The sequence below is a fragment of the Salmo trutta genome, chromosome 26 (genome assembly GCF_901001165.1).
Source record: "Salmo trutta chromosome 26, fSalTru1.1, whole genome shotgun sequence".
NCBI lineage: Eukaryota > Metazoa > Chordata > Actinopteri > Salmoniformes > Salmonidae > Salmo > Salmo trutta.
In genome coordinates, this window is record NC_042982.1 from 18,233,859 (window position 1) to 18,251,220 (window position 17,362).

At 41.8% G+C, this 17,362-nt stretch overlaps 1 protein-coding gene across 3 annotated transcripts in view; it reads right to left on the minus strand.

The window, feature by feature from the left end:
• The window catches only part of LOC115163312 (periostin), a 43,169-nt gene extending 26,111 nt beyond the window's left edge, over positions 1–17,058 (minus strand). For all 3 annotated transcript variants that reach the window (XM_029715090.1, XM_029715089.1, XM_029715087.1), the window contains exons 1-4: positions 16,891–17,058; positions 15,684–15,782; positions 683–747; positions 73–230 (exon numbers count right to left, since the gene is read on the minus strand). In XM_029715090.1, coding sequence (XP_029570950.1) covers positions 73–230; positions 683–747; positions 15,684–15,782; positions 16,891–17,006 — 438 coding nt within the window. In that variant the 5' untranslated portion in view covers positions 17,007–17,058. The remainder of the gene's footprint in view (positions 1–72; positions 231–682; positions 748–15,683; positions 15,783–16,890) is intronic.
• Positions 17,059–17,362: the final 304 nt, after the last annotated feature.

The window sequence follows — 17,362 nt, forward strand, 5'->3', positions numbered from 1 at the left end:
TCGCTGGTGGGTTCATTTTTCCAGGTACCTGAAATTTTCCAGCTGTAAGAGATGACACTTATCCTAACGTACCCCATCTAACAAGTCCCAGGCATCGTTGCTGGGAGCGAAGAAGGTGTATGACCCAGATCCCTCTATCTCCTCCCTCAGCTTGGAGATGTGAGAGTATTCCTGGGTGGAGATGGCCTTGACCAGGCCCAAGGTACCATACACATTGTCTATAGGGGCCACTGTGGAACAGGGAAGAGAAGGTACCATAAGGACTACATCACCCTACATACCAGGAGTGATCTCAAATGGCATCCTATACCCTATATAGTCTACTACTTTTGATTAGAGCCCTAAAGTATTGCAGTACATGTGGAATAGAGTGCCATTTGGGACACACACAAGTCTCATTAAAACAACTCTAACAACTATAAAGAACCCCAAAGATAGCCGGATAACGCTGAAAGGGAACATGTATGGGTAGGATGATGTGCCAGCTGAATCTTTATGTTGGTGTGGCGTTGTGAGTCGTACATTTTATGAGAAAATGCAATACCCATTGATATGTCTTAGTTTAACCTCTTGTTTAACCTTTAAAGTACACTATAACATTAAGTGAACTACAAAATTGAGTACACTGCGTATCCTGTACCATATAACATTACATACACTGTAACCGACCGTAGCTACATACCTGCAGGGCATCCTTTCATTCCTTCCAGCTTCATGTAACCTGGACAGCACTCATACAGCACCGTCCTACAGACATAGAGACACAGACACACCATGTTTAGGGACAGATCACTCATACAGCACCGTCCTACAGACATAGAGACACAGACACACCATGTTTAGGGACAGATCACTCACACAGCACCGTCCTACAGACATAGAGACACAGACACACCATGTTTAGGGACAGATCACTCATACAGCACCGTCCTACAGACATAGAGACACAGACACACCATGTTTAGGGACAGATCACTCATACAACACCGTCCTACAGACATAGAGATACAGACACACCATGTTTAGGGACAGATCACTCATACAGCACCGTCCTACAGACATAGAGACACAGACACACCATGTTTAGGGACAGATCACTCATACAGCACCGTTCTACAGACATAGAGACACAGACACACCATGTTTAGGGACAGATCACTCATACAGCACCGTCCTACAGACAACACACAGAGACCAAATTTAGAGACAACGCATGTACACGTCACATTTTAGAGACGGAGACAACACACAGAGACACACCATAAACAGCACTGTCCAACAGACAACACAGGGCCACAAACATTAGAGACGGAGAGGAGGGAGGGATGGAGACATCCCACACAGATCACGCATTAGAGACAGAGACAACACACAGACGGACAAATCACGAGCTAGAGAAAGAGACATACCCTATCCTCTGTTTAAATATTCAGAGTCGGGGTACATAAACAGTGATCACCACATCCCATGTAATTAGAGTGTTCTAGAACTTATTTCAGAACATCAGAGCACATCATATATTTATCCTGGAGTTTATCCTAGTGTATTTCAGCTGAATCATCACTAATGTCTGTACTGAAAGGCTGTTTCATGCTCCTGTGTGTATGTGTGTGTGTTCAGTTGTTTCCACATGGTCCTCATTATCTGTTTTATTAACCATAAGGCTTTGTGGTCCAAGGGCCCAGGCCAGCACGCCTCCAGGGTAACGCTACCACATTGTATACTGTAGATACATAAACTATGTCTGCCTCCCGAACGGCACCCTAGTCCATGTATAATGCACTTTGTAGGGAATACTGTGTCATTTACCAAGGACCCTTCCCCTTTGAAGCTAAACAATTATTCTAGCCCTCTAGTCCATGATTTAGCCTTGTTTAACCTCTAAGACATTATTATGTTTTGGGTCTTGAAATCAAATCTGTAAGCAGTTGAAAACCTTGGTTAGGAAATGGAACCCTTCAACTCCTGTATATGCCACAAACTGTTGAATGGGCTGTGTGGAAACTGTAACAGACTAGCTCATTAGAAATGACTTGGGGGGAAATGATTTGAGGAAATGGCACTGTAATCTTTAATCTAAATCAAACAGCTTTTAACAGTAGTCGTAATCACAGGGACACAAAAACGGAACAGTCCTCTTTAATTAAACCCCAGGACATTACAACCCAGCTAACAACAAGCCTTCCCACAACTTTAGAGAACATTCCCTTAAGAGTCTCATTGGGTCATTAACTAACATTTTCATAGGAATTTTCCTGTGATATGCAAGATATTGTTTCCAAGAGACCATTCCATTAACCCTCTACAGCAACGTTTCCCAAATTCGGCCCCCGGGACCCAAAGGTGTGCACGTTTTGTTTTTGCCCTAGCACTACACAGCTGATTCAAATGATCAAAGCTTGATGATTAGTTGATTCATTGAATCAGCTGTGTAGTGCTAGTACAAAAAACAAAACGTGCACCCCTTGGGTAAGGGAAACCCTGTTCTAGAGTCTAAGCCCTGTCTAAGATCCCTTAATAACCTGTTGGGGATAGGGGGCAGTATTTGCACGGCCGGATAAAAACATACCCGATTTAATCTGGTTACTACTCCTGCCCAGTAACTAGAATATGCATATAATTATTGGCTTTGGATAGAAAACACCCTAAAGTTTCTAAAACTGTTTGAATGGTGTCTGTGAGTATAACAGAACTCATTTGGCAGGCCAAAACCTGAGAAGATTCCTTACAGGAAGTGGCCTGTCTGACCATTTCTTGCCCTCCTTGATAATCTCTAACAAAAACAGGGGATCTCTGGCATGACGTGACACTTCCTACGGCTCCCATAGGCTCTCAGAACCCGGGAAAAAGCTGAATGACGTAATTCAAGGCCCAGGCTGAAACACACTAGCGCGTTTGGCAAGTGCTCTATCAGAGGGCCATCAGACTGAGGCTCGTGCATAAGGGGATAGCATGCTTTTACTTTCACTCTCTTTGTAATAAAAAACGATTTCCCGGTTGGAATATTATCGCTTTTTTACGAGAAAAATGGCATAAAAATTGATTTTAAACAGCGGTTGACATGCTTCGAAGTACGGTAATGGAATATTTAGAAATTCTTTGTCACGAAATGCGTCGCGCTCGTAACCCTTATTTACCCTTTCGGATAGTGTCTTGAACGCACGAACAAAACGCCGCTATTTGGATATAACAATGGATTATTTGGGAACAAACCAACATTTGTTATTGAAGTAGAAGTCCTGGGAGTGCATTCTGACGAAGACAGCAAAGGTAATAACATTTTTCTTATAGTAAATCTGACTTTTGTGAGTGCTAAACTTGCTGGGTGTCTAAATAGCTAGCCCTGTGATGCCGGGCTATCTACTTAGAATATTGCAAAATGTGCTTTCACCGAAAAGCGATTTTAAAATCGGACATATCGAGTGCATAGAGGAGTTCTGTATCTATAATTCTTAAAATAATTGTTATGTTTTTTGTGAACGTTTATCGTGAGTAATTTAGTAAATTCACCGGAAGTGTTCGGTGGGAATGCTAGTCACATGCTAGTCACCTGCTAATGTAAAAAGCTGGTTTTTGATATAAATATGAACTTGATTGAACAGACATGCATGTATTGTATAACATAATGTCCTAAGATTGTCATCTGATGAAGATCATCAAAGGTTAGTGCTGCATTTAGCTGTGGTTTGGGTTTATTTGACATTATATGCTAGCTTGAAAAATGGGTGTCTGATTATTTCTGACTGGGTACTCTGCTGACATAATCTAATGTTTTGCTTTCGTTGTAAAGCCTTTTTGAAATCGGACAGTGTGGTTAGATTAACGAGAGTCTTGTCTTTAAAATGCTGTAATATAGTCATATGTTTGAGAAATTGAAGTAATAGCATTTCTAAGGTATTTGAATAACGCGGCACGGGATTCAACTGGCTGTTGAGTAGGTGGGACACAAGCGTCCCACTGGCCCAGAGAGGTTTTAAGGTATATCATTAAAAAATATATATTTAATCAAACATTGAATTTGGCATCACTACTATTAGCCAATAGAAACATATTGAATAACAGATTCACTACATGGAACAACAGATAGTCCCCCAAAAATCAAAGGAAGTTTGTTCTGAAGTGTCTCTCTTATATGTGAGATATAAGAAAGATCAGGAAACTATACAAAGAAAAATCAATATGTATTTAACCCCTTATTTTCGGCACTAAACTATCTCCTTATATATACTGAACAATAATATAAATGCAACATGCACCAATTTCAAAGATTTTACTGAGTTACCGTCCATACAAAGAAATCAGTCAACTGAAATAAATAAATTAAGCCCTAATCTATGGATTTCACATGGGAATGCAGATATGGATCTGTTGGTCACAGATACCTTTAAAAAAGGTAGGGGCGTGGATCAGAACATCCCAAACAAGCTCAATGGGTGACATGTCTGGTGAGAATGCAGGCCATGGAAAAACTGGGACATTTTCAGCTTCCAGGAATTGCGTACAATCCTTGCGACATTATCATGCTGAAACATGAGGTGATGGATGGCACGACAAAGGGCCTTAGGATCTCATCACGGTATCTCTGTACAGTTATTTTCCATCAATAAATACAATTGTGTTCGTTGTCCGTAGTTTATGCCTGCCCATACCATAATCCCACCGCCACCATTGGGCACTCGTTTCACAACATTGACATCAGCAAACCACTCGCCCACACGACACCATACATGTGGTCAGCAGATGTGAGGCCGGTTGAATGCACTGCCAAATTCTCTAAAACAAAGTTGGAGGTGGCTTATGGTAGAGAAATTAGCATTCAATTCTCTGGCAACAGCTCTGGTGGACATTCCTGCAGTCAGCATGCCAATTACACGCTCCATCAAAACTTGAGACTTCTGTGGCATTGTGTTGTGTGACAAAACTGCACATTTTAGAGTGGCCTTTTATTGCCCCCAGCACAAGGTGCACCTGTGTAATGATCATGCTTTTAATCAGCTTCTTGATACAGTTGAAGTCGGAAGTTTACATACACCTTAGCCAAATACATTTAAACTCAGTGTCTCACATTTCCTGACATTTAATCCTAGTAAAAAGTCCCTATCTTAGGTCAATTAGGATCACCAGTTTATTTTAAGAATGTGAAATGTCAGAATAATAGTACAGAGAATGATTTATTTGAGCTTTTATTTCTTTCATCACATTCCCAGTGGGTCAGAAGTTTACATACACTCAATTAGTATTTGGTAGCATTGCCATTAAATTGTTTAACTTGGGTCAAACGTTTCGGATAGCCTTCCACAAGTTTCCCACAATAACTTGGGTGAATTTTGGCACATTCCTCCTGACAGAGCTGATGTAACTGAGTTAGGTTTGTAGGCCTCCTTGCTTTCACACACTTTTCAGCTCTGCCCACAAGTTTTCCATAGGATTGAGGTCAGGGCTTTGTGATGACCACTCCAATACCTTGACTTTGTTGTCCTTAAGCCATTTTGCCATTTGGAAGTATGCTTGGGGTCATTGTTCATTTGGAAGACCCATTTGCGACCAAGCTTTAACTTCCTGACTGATGTTTTAAGATGTTCCTTCAATATATCCACATCATTTTCCCTCCTCATGATGCCATCTATTTTGTGAAGTGCACCAGTCCCTCCTGCAGCAAAGCATCCCCACAACTTGATGCTGCCACCCCCATGCTTCACGGTTGGGATGGTGTTCTTCGGCTTGCAAGACTCCCCCTTTTTCCTCCAAACATAATGATGGTCATTTTAACCAAACAGTTCTATTTTGTTTCATCAGACCAGAGAACATTTCTCCAAAAAGTATGATCTTTGTCCAAATGTGCAGTTGCAAACCGTAGTCTGGCTTTTTAATGGCGGTTTTGGAGCAGTGCTGAGCGGCCTTTCAGGTTAGCAGTCTTTGCTGAGCGGCCTTTGAGGTTACGTCGATATAGGACTCGTTTTACTGGGGATATAGATACTTTTGTATCTGTTTCCTCCAGCATCTTCACAAGGTCCTTTGCTGTTGTTCTGGGATTGATTTGCATTTTTCGCACTAAAGTACGTTCATCTCTAGGAGACAGAACGCGTCTCCTTCCTGAGCGGTATGACGGCTGTGTGGTCCCATGGTGTTTATACTTGCGTACTATTGTTTGTACAGATGATCGTGGTACCTTCAGGCATTTGGAAATTGCTCCCAAGGATGAACCAGACTTGTGGAGGTCTACGATTCTTTTCAGAGGTCTTGGCTGATTTCTTTTGATTTTCCCATGATGTCAAGCAAAGAGGCACTGAGTTTGAAGGTAGGCCTTGAAATACATCCACAGGTACGTCCCTCCAATTGACTCAAATGATGTCAATTAGCCTATCAGAAGCTTCTAAAGCCATGACATCATTTTCTGGAATGTTCCAAGCTGTTTAAAGGCCCAGTCAACTTAGTGTTTGTAAACTTCTGACCCACTGGAATCGTGATACAGTGAATTATAAGTGAAATAATCTGTGTGTAAACAATTGTTGGAAAAATGACTTGTGTCATGCACAAAGTAGTCAAAGTGTCCTAACCGACTTGCCAAAACTATAGTTTGTTCAACAAGAAATTTGTGGAGTGGTTGAAAAACTAGTTCTAATGACTCTAACCTGAGTGTATGTAAACTTCCGACTTCAACTGTATGCCACACCTGTGATTGGATGATTGGATTGGATTTTCTTGGCAAAGGAGAAATGCTCATTAACAGATATCTAAACAAATTTGGGCACACCATTTGAGAAAAATAAGTTTTTTGTGCATATGGAACATTTCTGGGAAATTTTATTTCAGCTCATGAAACACGGGACCAACACTTTACAAGTTGCATTTATATTTTTGTTCAGTGTCCATCCATTCAAACTGGTACTGGGGACCTTCAGATGAGTCTTGTGAGGCTTGTGGGCGTGGTTCCAAAAGGTTTTTTCTGCTGTCCCCATAGGAAAACCCTTTTGGTTCCAGGTAGAACCCTTTTGGGTTCCATGTAGAACCCTCTGTGGAAAGGGTTCTACATGGAACCCAAAAGGGTTCTGCCTGGAACCAAAATGGGTTCTTTAAAGGGTTCTCCTATGGGAACAGTCAAAGAACCCTTTTAGGTTCTAGATAGCACCTTTTTTGTTTGAGTGTAGGTTAAACAGGCAGATTTTGATGAGGATTTAAAAAAATGATGATTAGATTTCCATGGGCCGCGGAAATTATAGGAGAAGGTTTCATGTAAAATAGAACTTGGTATGTTTAGGGGGACATTGAAGGAATATTCTCCTAACCCACAGAAAAATGGACACGTGAATGTTCTTGCAACGTTCCCATAAAACGTGTCTAGAACATGAATATCTTATATTCTGAGCACATGGCAACCATTTTCTGTGTATGTTTGGTGGGACGTTGATGGAACATTCTCCTAACCCTAAAAAAAACTGAACACATGAATGCTCTTGCAACATCCAATGAATCGTGTTTAGAACATTAATATTGTACATTCTGAGAACATGGTAACCACGTTATGGGCCCTGGTCAAAAGTAGTGCACTATAAAGGGAATAGGGAACCAAATGGGACATATCCCATGTATCCTTATGACACCTCTGCACATGGATGTTTTGTAATCTCGTCCACCCAGCCAGACGTCTCTCTGTAGCAATTGAGCCTGGGGACAAGGTTAGATGTTTTGTGACTTGTACGAACATGTGACGTGAAGTCCTGTTTAATCTAATTGAATGGGAACAGGACAGGACACCGTAGCTATAAATGACTACAAAGAATTATAAGATATAAAGACGGGGAAATCCAACCTGCAGCTGTTAGCTATATAAAGGGCCTTATCCTGTAGATCATGTCTGAGCATGCGTGTGTGTGCGTGTTCATGGGTGTGTGTGTGTGAGAGAGAGGGAGTGTGTGTGTGTGTCTGTGTGTGTTTGTGCACGTTTGTGAGTGTACAGCAAAAGTCTGATTTATCCACTCAGAGAAACCCCGTCTCTACTCTTCATCTCTGTCTTTAGCAGTAATCAGCTCCTACTGTATATATGTATTTAAACTGTAAACAGTACCATATGGGCACAAAGTTGGCATCAACTTTAAATTAATTAATTACAAGCAGAGCCCTTCCAGCTCTGTTGGGTTTAAAAGACAAAAACCATAGAATGACACTATCTGACTCCTGAATGGCACCCTACTCTATATATAGTGCACTACTTTTGACCAGAACCCTATGGGCATTGATCAAAGTAGTGCACTCTAAAGGGAAAAGGGTGCTATTTGGGACGCAAGCTTGCTAGACAATTTCATAATCCCACACCTCATGAACCATGACATTACTCGTTAAAGCAGAACAATGATGCTTCAATTTGTGCATAGCCAGCGGTTCTGTTGAGAGATGAGAACTCACTGACCTTGCTTTATGATATGCCAGTAAATGCCCCAGTGTGTATTCTACTGTTTAAGAAGAAGAAATGACTGAAATGTAAAATGTAAGTTGGAATGCGTCTGTGTGTAGCTGGTGTAGATGAGTCAGGCGCAGGACAGCAGATATGAGTAATATACACAATTTTACTCAACAATAATCACAATACACGTCAAATAAATCCAAGGCCACAATAACAGACCGCAATACAATAAACAATCACTCACAAACAAACATGGGGGAACAGAGGGTTAAATAATGAACAGGTAATTGGGGGATTGAAACCAGGTGTGTAAGACAAAGACAAAACAAATGGAAAATGAAAAGTGGATCGGCGATGGCTAGAAGGCCGGTGACGTCGACCGTCGAATGCCGCCCGAACAAGGAGAGGGACCGACTTCGGCGGAAGTCGTGACATAAGTAAGCCTTTTCTGAGCCAGAGACAAATGTGAGGCAGCTTGATGTACAAGTACATTCCTTGACAGCAAGCTATTCCACTGTTTTCGGCTGCAGAAATTCTAAACCATGACAACAAATCAGCAAATGCTGAATATACAAATAATAACGATACATGAAGTAGGCTATAGTAGGAGATAGATGTCCAGTTTGATGTGGACCAGACCTTACATGGTTGTGAAACTGAAATGTCTAGTGTGGGTTTCAGATCTCTGGAGAAAGCTTTATGCTGTATGAACCCTTCCACTGGGCACACACTGGTTGAATCAACATTCTTTCCCAGTTATTTTAACGAAATTAGACGTTGAATTGACCTTTGTGCCCAGTGAGCTCACCCTGCATGATGCTGAACCTAGATAACTCACTAACTCATGTCTGGATGATGGTAGGGGATTTAGTTTCTTTTCTCCAGAGTAATGGTTTATGAGTAATGGTTGCTGGTTGCTCAGTCTGTGGTGGCTTGGAACTTATGTCCAACTGTGCTTCTTCATCAGTGGTCCCCCTGGGACGCCTGCAAACCAGAAAAACATTTCCACATGTTCTCCATGTTCCAGTGGTAGCTGAGTCCATAATGGGACAAGACAGCCTTGTCCAAATCAACAGAGTTTGAGTGGCGAGAGAGGGGGTCGAGGGCAGGATGGAGTGAGGTTTACAGTGGCTTGTTTCCTTCATAGCAACAGACGATGAGGCTACAGTGTGGTTGGGTGTTCAGGGCTGTCATCCACAGCTCATCCCTCAGACACACATGCACGCAAACGCGCACACACAGAGCTGACAGAAACAGAGCAGATCAAGTCCTGCTGTACGATGAGAAGGGTACGTCCCAAATGGCACCCTATTTTCTATATAATGTACCATTTTGACCCATAGGGGCCCATAGGGCTCTGGTCAAAAGTATTGCACTATATAGAACAGAGGTATTCAACCTTTACTCTGATTATTAATTGCATCCACCTGGTGTCCCAACTCTAAATCACTTCCTGATTAGAGGGCAACTATGAAAAAACGCAGAGTAACTGGCTTTTAGGTCCAGAGTTGAGTTTGAGGGAATAGGGTGCCAATAGGGACGCAGATGAGGAGAGAAGTGGTCATGGCTCATGGCTGACTGCCATAGTTGTCTTCTTTTGAACTTAGCCCCTGGAAACACAGAGAAGAAGAGGAGTGGGGAGACGAGCCAGGCATGAGATCACACATGCCCTGATGAGGCACAGTCAGCAAAACCATCTTCACTCTCCCACGCACATACAGGAGAACCAAGACTCCCTCTGGCCTGGCCCCGGGGTTGGAAACTTCCCTCTGTCTGGTGAGCAGCTTTACTTTATACTGGAGATCTCTGTATGTCAGCAGGCCAACCCAATACTACTGTAGTACTGGCATGTGGTCACAGGAGAAAACTGTGCTGTTTCCAAAACACATATCATTACTAATGAGCAGGGCCAGTTGTTTGGTAGTTTTTTGTGGGGGTTTCTATCCAGCATTATCCATTAGCTTTGCTGCAGATAGAAAATGTTAGGACATGTTATTTAATTGAAACAAGCTGTCTCCAATCAATCAATTATTCAATAAATGTCTGATTGTGAGTGTTTGGTGGGGGAATCGCCTAAGCCAGGGAAGCGTAGCTCTACGAATCTTAATTGCACAAAGCCTGTTATTTGTCAGGCAATAGTATTTTTAGATCAGTGATTCAACACCTGTTTGCTCGAGCTGATCCTCTCCAACAGACTTGGAAGTTACAGCTTAAAATGGGTCAATTATGGGGCAGTTTAAGGGGACAGTCAATGAAACCAACCATGGAATCCAACACATTAACCATTACACCAAGAGGTTTGGACCTGTTAGTGTAACGTTTAAGGTGTTGGCTTGACAGTCGCTGGACCAGGGTTCGACAAAGCCTATCATTTGGGAGGGAATTCTATTTGTGGATCAGTGATTCTGCACATCACCTTGCTCAAGCTGATCGTCTTCAACAGCCTCAGAAGTCGTTAGGGGCAGTTTAAGGTGAGAGTTAATGAAAACAACCATGAAAGTATGTTGTAGCCCCAACCAGGAATCGAACCCAGATCCAACAACGGTTTCATTGACTCTCTCCTTAAACTGCCCCTAATTGACCTATTTTTAGCTACCACTTCTGAGGGGTGGAGGTTTTAAAAAATTAAAGATTACAATGTTCTGTGCCCCCTGGTGGTGGATACTGTGGTTTGATTGATTCCATAGAAAGAATAGACAAACAATCCAATCATTCCTCATCAACATAGATCACATTCTTTGGCTATACTCAGCATCCAAGAACATAGTTACATAGAGCACTTTTCAGCATCCAAGAACATAGAACACTATTCAGCATACACAAACATAGAACACTATTTAGTGTCCAAGAACATAGAACACTACTCAGGATCCAGGAGCATAGAGCACTACTCAGGATCCAGGAGCATAGAGCACTACTCAGGATCCAGGAGCATAGAACACTGCTCAGGATCCAGGAGCATAGAACACTGCTCAGCATCCAGGAGCATAGAACACTGCTCAGGATCCAGGAGCATAGAACACTACTCAGGATCCAGGAGCATAGAACACTACTCAGGATCCAGGAGCATAGAACACTACTCAGGATCCAGGACCATAGAACACAACTCAGGATCCAGGAGCATAGAACACTACTCAGGATCCAGGAGCATAGAACACTACTCAGGATCCAGGAGCATAGAACACTACTCAGGATCCAGGAGCATAGAACACTACTCAGGATCCAGGAGCATAGAACACTACTCAGGATCCAGGAGCATAGAACACTACTCAGGATCCAGGAGCATAGAACACTACTCAGGATCCAGGAGCATAGAACACTACTCAGGATCCAGGAGCATTGAACACTACTCAGGATCCAGGAGCATTGAACACTACTCAGGATCCAAGGGCATAGCTAGCATAGAACACTATTACGATTCAGCATCTAAGAGTGTAAGTGCATCAACATGCAACACAACCTAGCTGCAGTGTCCAGGCTGTCAAATTGATGGTAGGGAACTAGGACGTGACCCGAGTCCAGCATGGATCAGAAAGTCAATAAGAGAGCTGGAACCAAGGGAACCATACTGTTATTTGATTTTATGTATTTTTTTGGTACAACAATCCATACAGTTTAAACAATTGAAAAGTAGAAAGAAATCCTAGAGTACACATGAAAGTACATTGGAAATACACTTTTTTCCAGTGTGGTCCTCAAAATACTATGTGGCTGTGCTGAGTGTCTGTTTCCTGTGAGCAGCAGCACTATGTGAGCAGCAGCACTATGTGAGAAACCTCTCTGTACTATGTGGGCTCTGTCCTCTCTGTCTGTACTCAGAGAGTTTCCAATGTATCAACCTCCAACCAGGAAATATGGATGACACATTCCTGCCCTATCAGAGCCAGGATCCAGCAGTGCACCACAGTGGCGTCCCTACGGCGTCCACGCTCACCATACCATAATAACCATCATAACCATAGTAACCAGGACCTTTATAATGCATGTGATTGTGCATTGATGTTTCATGCAAGAGTTGAAGGCTTGCTTGGGTATAATCTTAAATCTTGTTCCTTTGACGTTCATTACTAAACCCTCTGAACTCCTCTGCATCAGAGTAGTCTTTGTTTCCCAACATACACTGGATGAAGAGAGGGTGTTTGATGGTCCGTCATCCTCCTAGATTAATCTTGAGTGCTGTTAATTAAACCTATCCTTCTTAACTGCTCTCCCTCTCAAGTTCAAATTCAGGCATAGTTCCTTTAAAGGTCTCTTTGTTTCTCAACATCCTCCTACATTAAACATTCCTCTGATGTTGGTGACAAAATAAGTCAAAGATAACACAGGCCTTTGTTATCTTCCCTAAAACTCCCTGCTTTGTCCCAAATGGCACCCTATTTCCTATATTGTGTACTACTTTTGGTTCTGGTCAAATGTAGTGCACTATATAGGGAATAGGGTGCCATTTGGAACATATCCTCGAAATTCCTGACTGGTTTTAAAGGGTGATCGTAAATCTACACACATACCCGTTTTAACCTGTACCATAACACATACCCCGTATATATCCCGTACCATAACACATACCCCGTACCATAACATATACCCCGTATAATCCGTACCATAACACATACCCTATATAACCCTGTACCATAACACATACCCCGTATAACCCGTGACATAACACATACCCCGTATAACCCGTACCATAACACATACCCTGTTATTTTTTTTTTACTATTTTTTTAACTATGCAAGTCAAATCTTATTTACAATGACGGCCTACCCCGGCCAAACCCGGACATCGCTGGGCCAATTGTGCGCTGGCGTATGGGACTCCCAATCACGGCCGAATGTGAGACAGCCTGGATTCAAACCAGGGACTATAGTGACGCCTCTTGCGCTGAGATGCAGTGCCTTAGACCACTGCGCCACGTTTAACCCATACCATAACACATACCCCGTATTACCCGCACCATAACACATACCCCGTATTACCCGCACCATAACACATACCCCGTATTACCCGTACCATAACATATACCTCGTATAACCTGTACCATAACACATATCCCGTATAACCTGTACCATAACACATACCCCGTATACCTGTACCATAACACATATCCCGTATAACCCGTACCATAACACATATCCCGTATAGCCGTACCATAACACATACCCCGTATATCCGTACCATAACACATACCCCGTATATCCGTACCATAACACATACCCCGTATAACCTGTACCATAACACATATCCCGTATAATCCGTACCATAACATATACCCCGTATATCCGTACCATAACACATACCTCGTATATCCGTACCATAACACATACCCCGTATAACCTGTACCATAACACATATCCCGTATAATCCGTACCATAACATATACCCCCGTATATCCGTACCATAACATATACCCCCGTATATCCGTACCATAATACATACCCCGTATAACCCATACCATAACATATACCCCGTATAACCCGTACCATAACACATACCCCGTATAACCCTTCCCATTAAACATACCCCGTTTAGCCCGTACCATAACATATAGTCCGTACCATAACACATAACCCGTACCATAACACATACCTCGTATAATCCGTACCATAACACATACCCTATATAACCCTGTACCATAACACATACCCCGTATAACCCGTCCCATTAAACATACCCCGTATAGCCCGTACCATAACACATACACCGTATAACCCGTACCATAACATATGGTCCGTACCATAACACATAACCCGTATAACCCGTACCATAACACATACCCCGTATAACCCGTACCATAACACATACCCCGTATAGTCCGTACCATTACACATACCCCGTATAACCCGTACCATAACACATACCCCGTATAACCCGTACCATAACATATAGTCCGTACCATAACACATACACCCGTACCATAACACATACCCCGTATAGCCCGTACCATAACACATACACCGTATAACTCGTACCATAACATATAGTCCGTACCATAACACATAATCCGTACCATAACACATACCCCGTATAACCCGTACCATAACACATACCCCGTATAACCGTACCATAACACATAACCCGTTTAACCCGTACCATAATACATACTGTCATGCCCTGACCTGAGAGAGCCGTTTTATTTCTCTTTTTGGTTAGGTCAGAGTGTGATGTGGGGTGGGCATTCTATGCATTCTATTTCTTTGTTTTGGCTGAGTATGGTTTCCAATCAGAGGCAGCTGTCTATCGTTGTCTCTGATTGGGAATCATACTTAGGCAGCCTTTTTCCCACCTGTGTTTGTGGGTAGTTGTTTTCTGTTTTGTATTCGTTACCTGACGGAACTGTATGAAATGTATGCATTCACTACTGTAAGTCGCTCTGGATAAGAGCGTCTGCTAAATGACTAAAAATGCAAAAAAAAATGGAACTGTTTGGCTTTTCATTTTTGTTTCTTTGTTCTAGTGTTTCATTGTTTAATAAATAATCATGAACACGTACCACGCTGCGCTTTGGTCCATTCTTTCCGACGAAGCCCGTTACACATAACCCCGTACCATAACACATACCCCGTATAGCCCGTACCATAACACATAACCCGTATAGCCCGTACCATAACACATAACCCATTTAATCTGTACCATAACACATACCACGTATAATCTGTACCATAACACATAACCCGTATAATCCGTACCATATTTGACTCTGGAACTGATTCAAAGCCTCACGAAAGGCACATAAATCTGTTACATTGACTTCCAAGTGAGGGAATGTGACCCCTGGCTGTGACCCCACTCTGAGGGGTTCTCACGGGGGAGTTGGGATATGCAAAATAACACATTTCCAATTCACACGTGTATTAATACACACTTACTTGTACATGTGTGAAAAAAGACAAATATAAGCACCCACTTAATAATTATTGTTATTATTATTATTATTGCTATTATTAAGCTCTGCTCTGAGGTTATATGGTTTCCATGGCACTAGGGAGCATTCAGTGTCCATTTGGACATTTCTGTGTGGTACATGAGACTACATCATTCCTGGGTTCATGTCTGTCCCTAATGGCACCCTATTCTTTGTATAGTGCACTACTTTTGACCAGAAGCCTATGACCCCCTATGGACTCTGGACACGGTGCCATTTGGGACATATCCTCTGTGGTCCACACAGAGGTCCCTATCAAAGCTCTGACCCTAACCTAGCAGTGTCATATTATTCATCTTTCAACCCAGAGGAAAGAATGTGTCCAGGAGGAGCCTAAAAAATAACTAAAAGTCACTTACGCTTTCTTTCCACAGATGGCCCCTTGATACCAGTTACGACACGTGCTGAAGTACTTCTTCTTGGTCCCCATGACCTGCTGCAGAGCGCACACGTTGGGTCTAACGGTCGCCAGGGAAACAGAGGAGACATGGTTAAATGAACACAGTTGGAATAGCTAAAGTGTTCTGCATGCAGCATACCATGTATTAAATACTGTATGTCTGTTTGATTTCTTATCCTTATTTCACTTTCACAGTATATTTCACTTTTGTTATTTCACTTTTGTCAATTTGGTAATATTTGCTTTCATAAAAATGTATCTGACATAGCAAGTTCTTTACATTAATCTGTACCATCCAGAAGGCGAGGTCAGTACAGGTGCATCAAAGCTGGGACCGAGAGACTGAAAAACAGCATCTATCTCAAGGCCATCAGACTGTTAAACAGCCATCATTAACATAGAGTGGCTGCTGCCAACATACTGACTCAAATCTCCAGCCACTTTAAAAAATGTAATAAATGGATGTAATAAATGTATCACTAGTCACTTTAAATTTTGCAACTTCAATAATGTCTACATATCCTACATTACTCATCTCATATGTATATACTGTACTCTATACCATCTACTGCATCTTACTTATGCCGCACGGCCATCACTCATCAATATATTGTTATGTATATATTCTTATTCATCCCTTTACATTTGTGTGTATAAGGTAGCTGTTGTGAATTTGTTAGATTACCTGTTAGATATTACTGCACTGTCGGAACTAGAAGCACAATAACTTCGCTACACTCGCATTAACATCTGCTAATCGTGTGTATGTGACCAATAACATTTGATTTGATTTGACATTCGCTCTTAAATGTAGTTTAGTGAACTTTAAAGCATGATCAATTTATCATTTATGAAATAATCATATTCAGATCTAAAGTCGCCGTAAATTATTATAAAAACAAAAGTTTGCAAAAGATCAATTTATCATTTATGAAATAATCATATTCAGAACTAAAGTCGCCGTAAATTATTATAAAAACAAAAGTTTGCATTAAAAACGACTTTTGCATGACACATTTGTAGACTGTGTGTGGATCAGCATAAATCTGTGAATGCAGAGCAAGCCCTTCAGATAATAATAACAACAATAATAATAATACTAATAATAATAACAATACTGCTACTACAACTATTAACAACAATAATAACCAAAATAATAAACTTACCCCTCTTTTCTTGCCCTGACTTTACTGTGGTAGACTATCTTATCATAAGAAGAGTCCACCATGTCAAAGTTAGACAGGACAAACACAGCAAGGAGAGCTGCAAACAGGATCTTCATGATGATATCCCAGGAGGCTCCTCCAGGTACACAGAAACACTGAGAACTGGGATCTGGCTGGGGAGAGGGAACTTATATAGTAGGAGAGACTCACTAGGCTGGCTGGTTGAGGAACTAAGAGGGAGGAATGCAACACATCAAAGTCAGAGCCACGCCTGGACCACCCAGCACCCCTCCAAGACCATGTTACGCACTCTACACTAATATTGTGTGGTGGACATGCTACTGTACAGGGAAATAGTTGTAGGATGAATGGAAGGTATTGTCATCATTGAGATTGTTATTTGGTAACAATTTTCATACTGATAATTTGCTCTCACTTCAGATTTTGTACTTCAGACTCTGTTGAGATTACG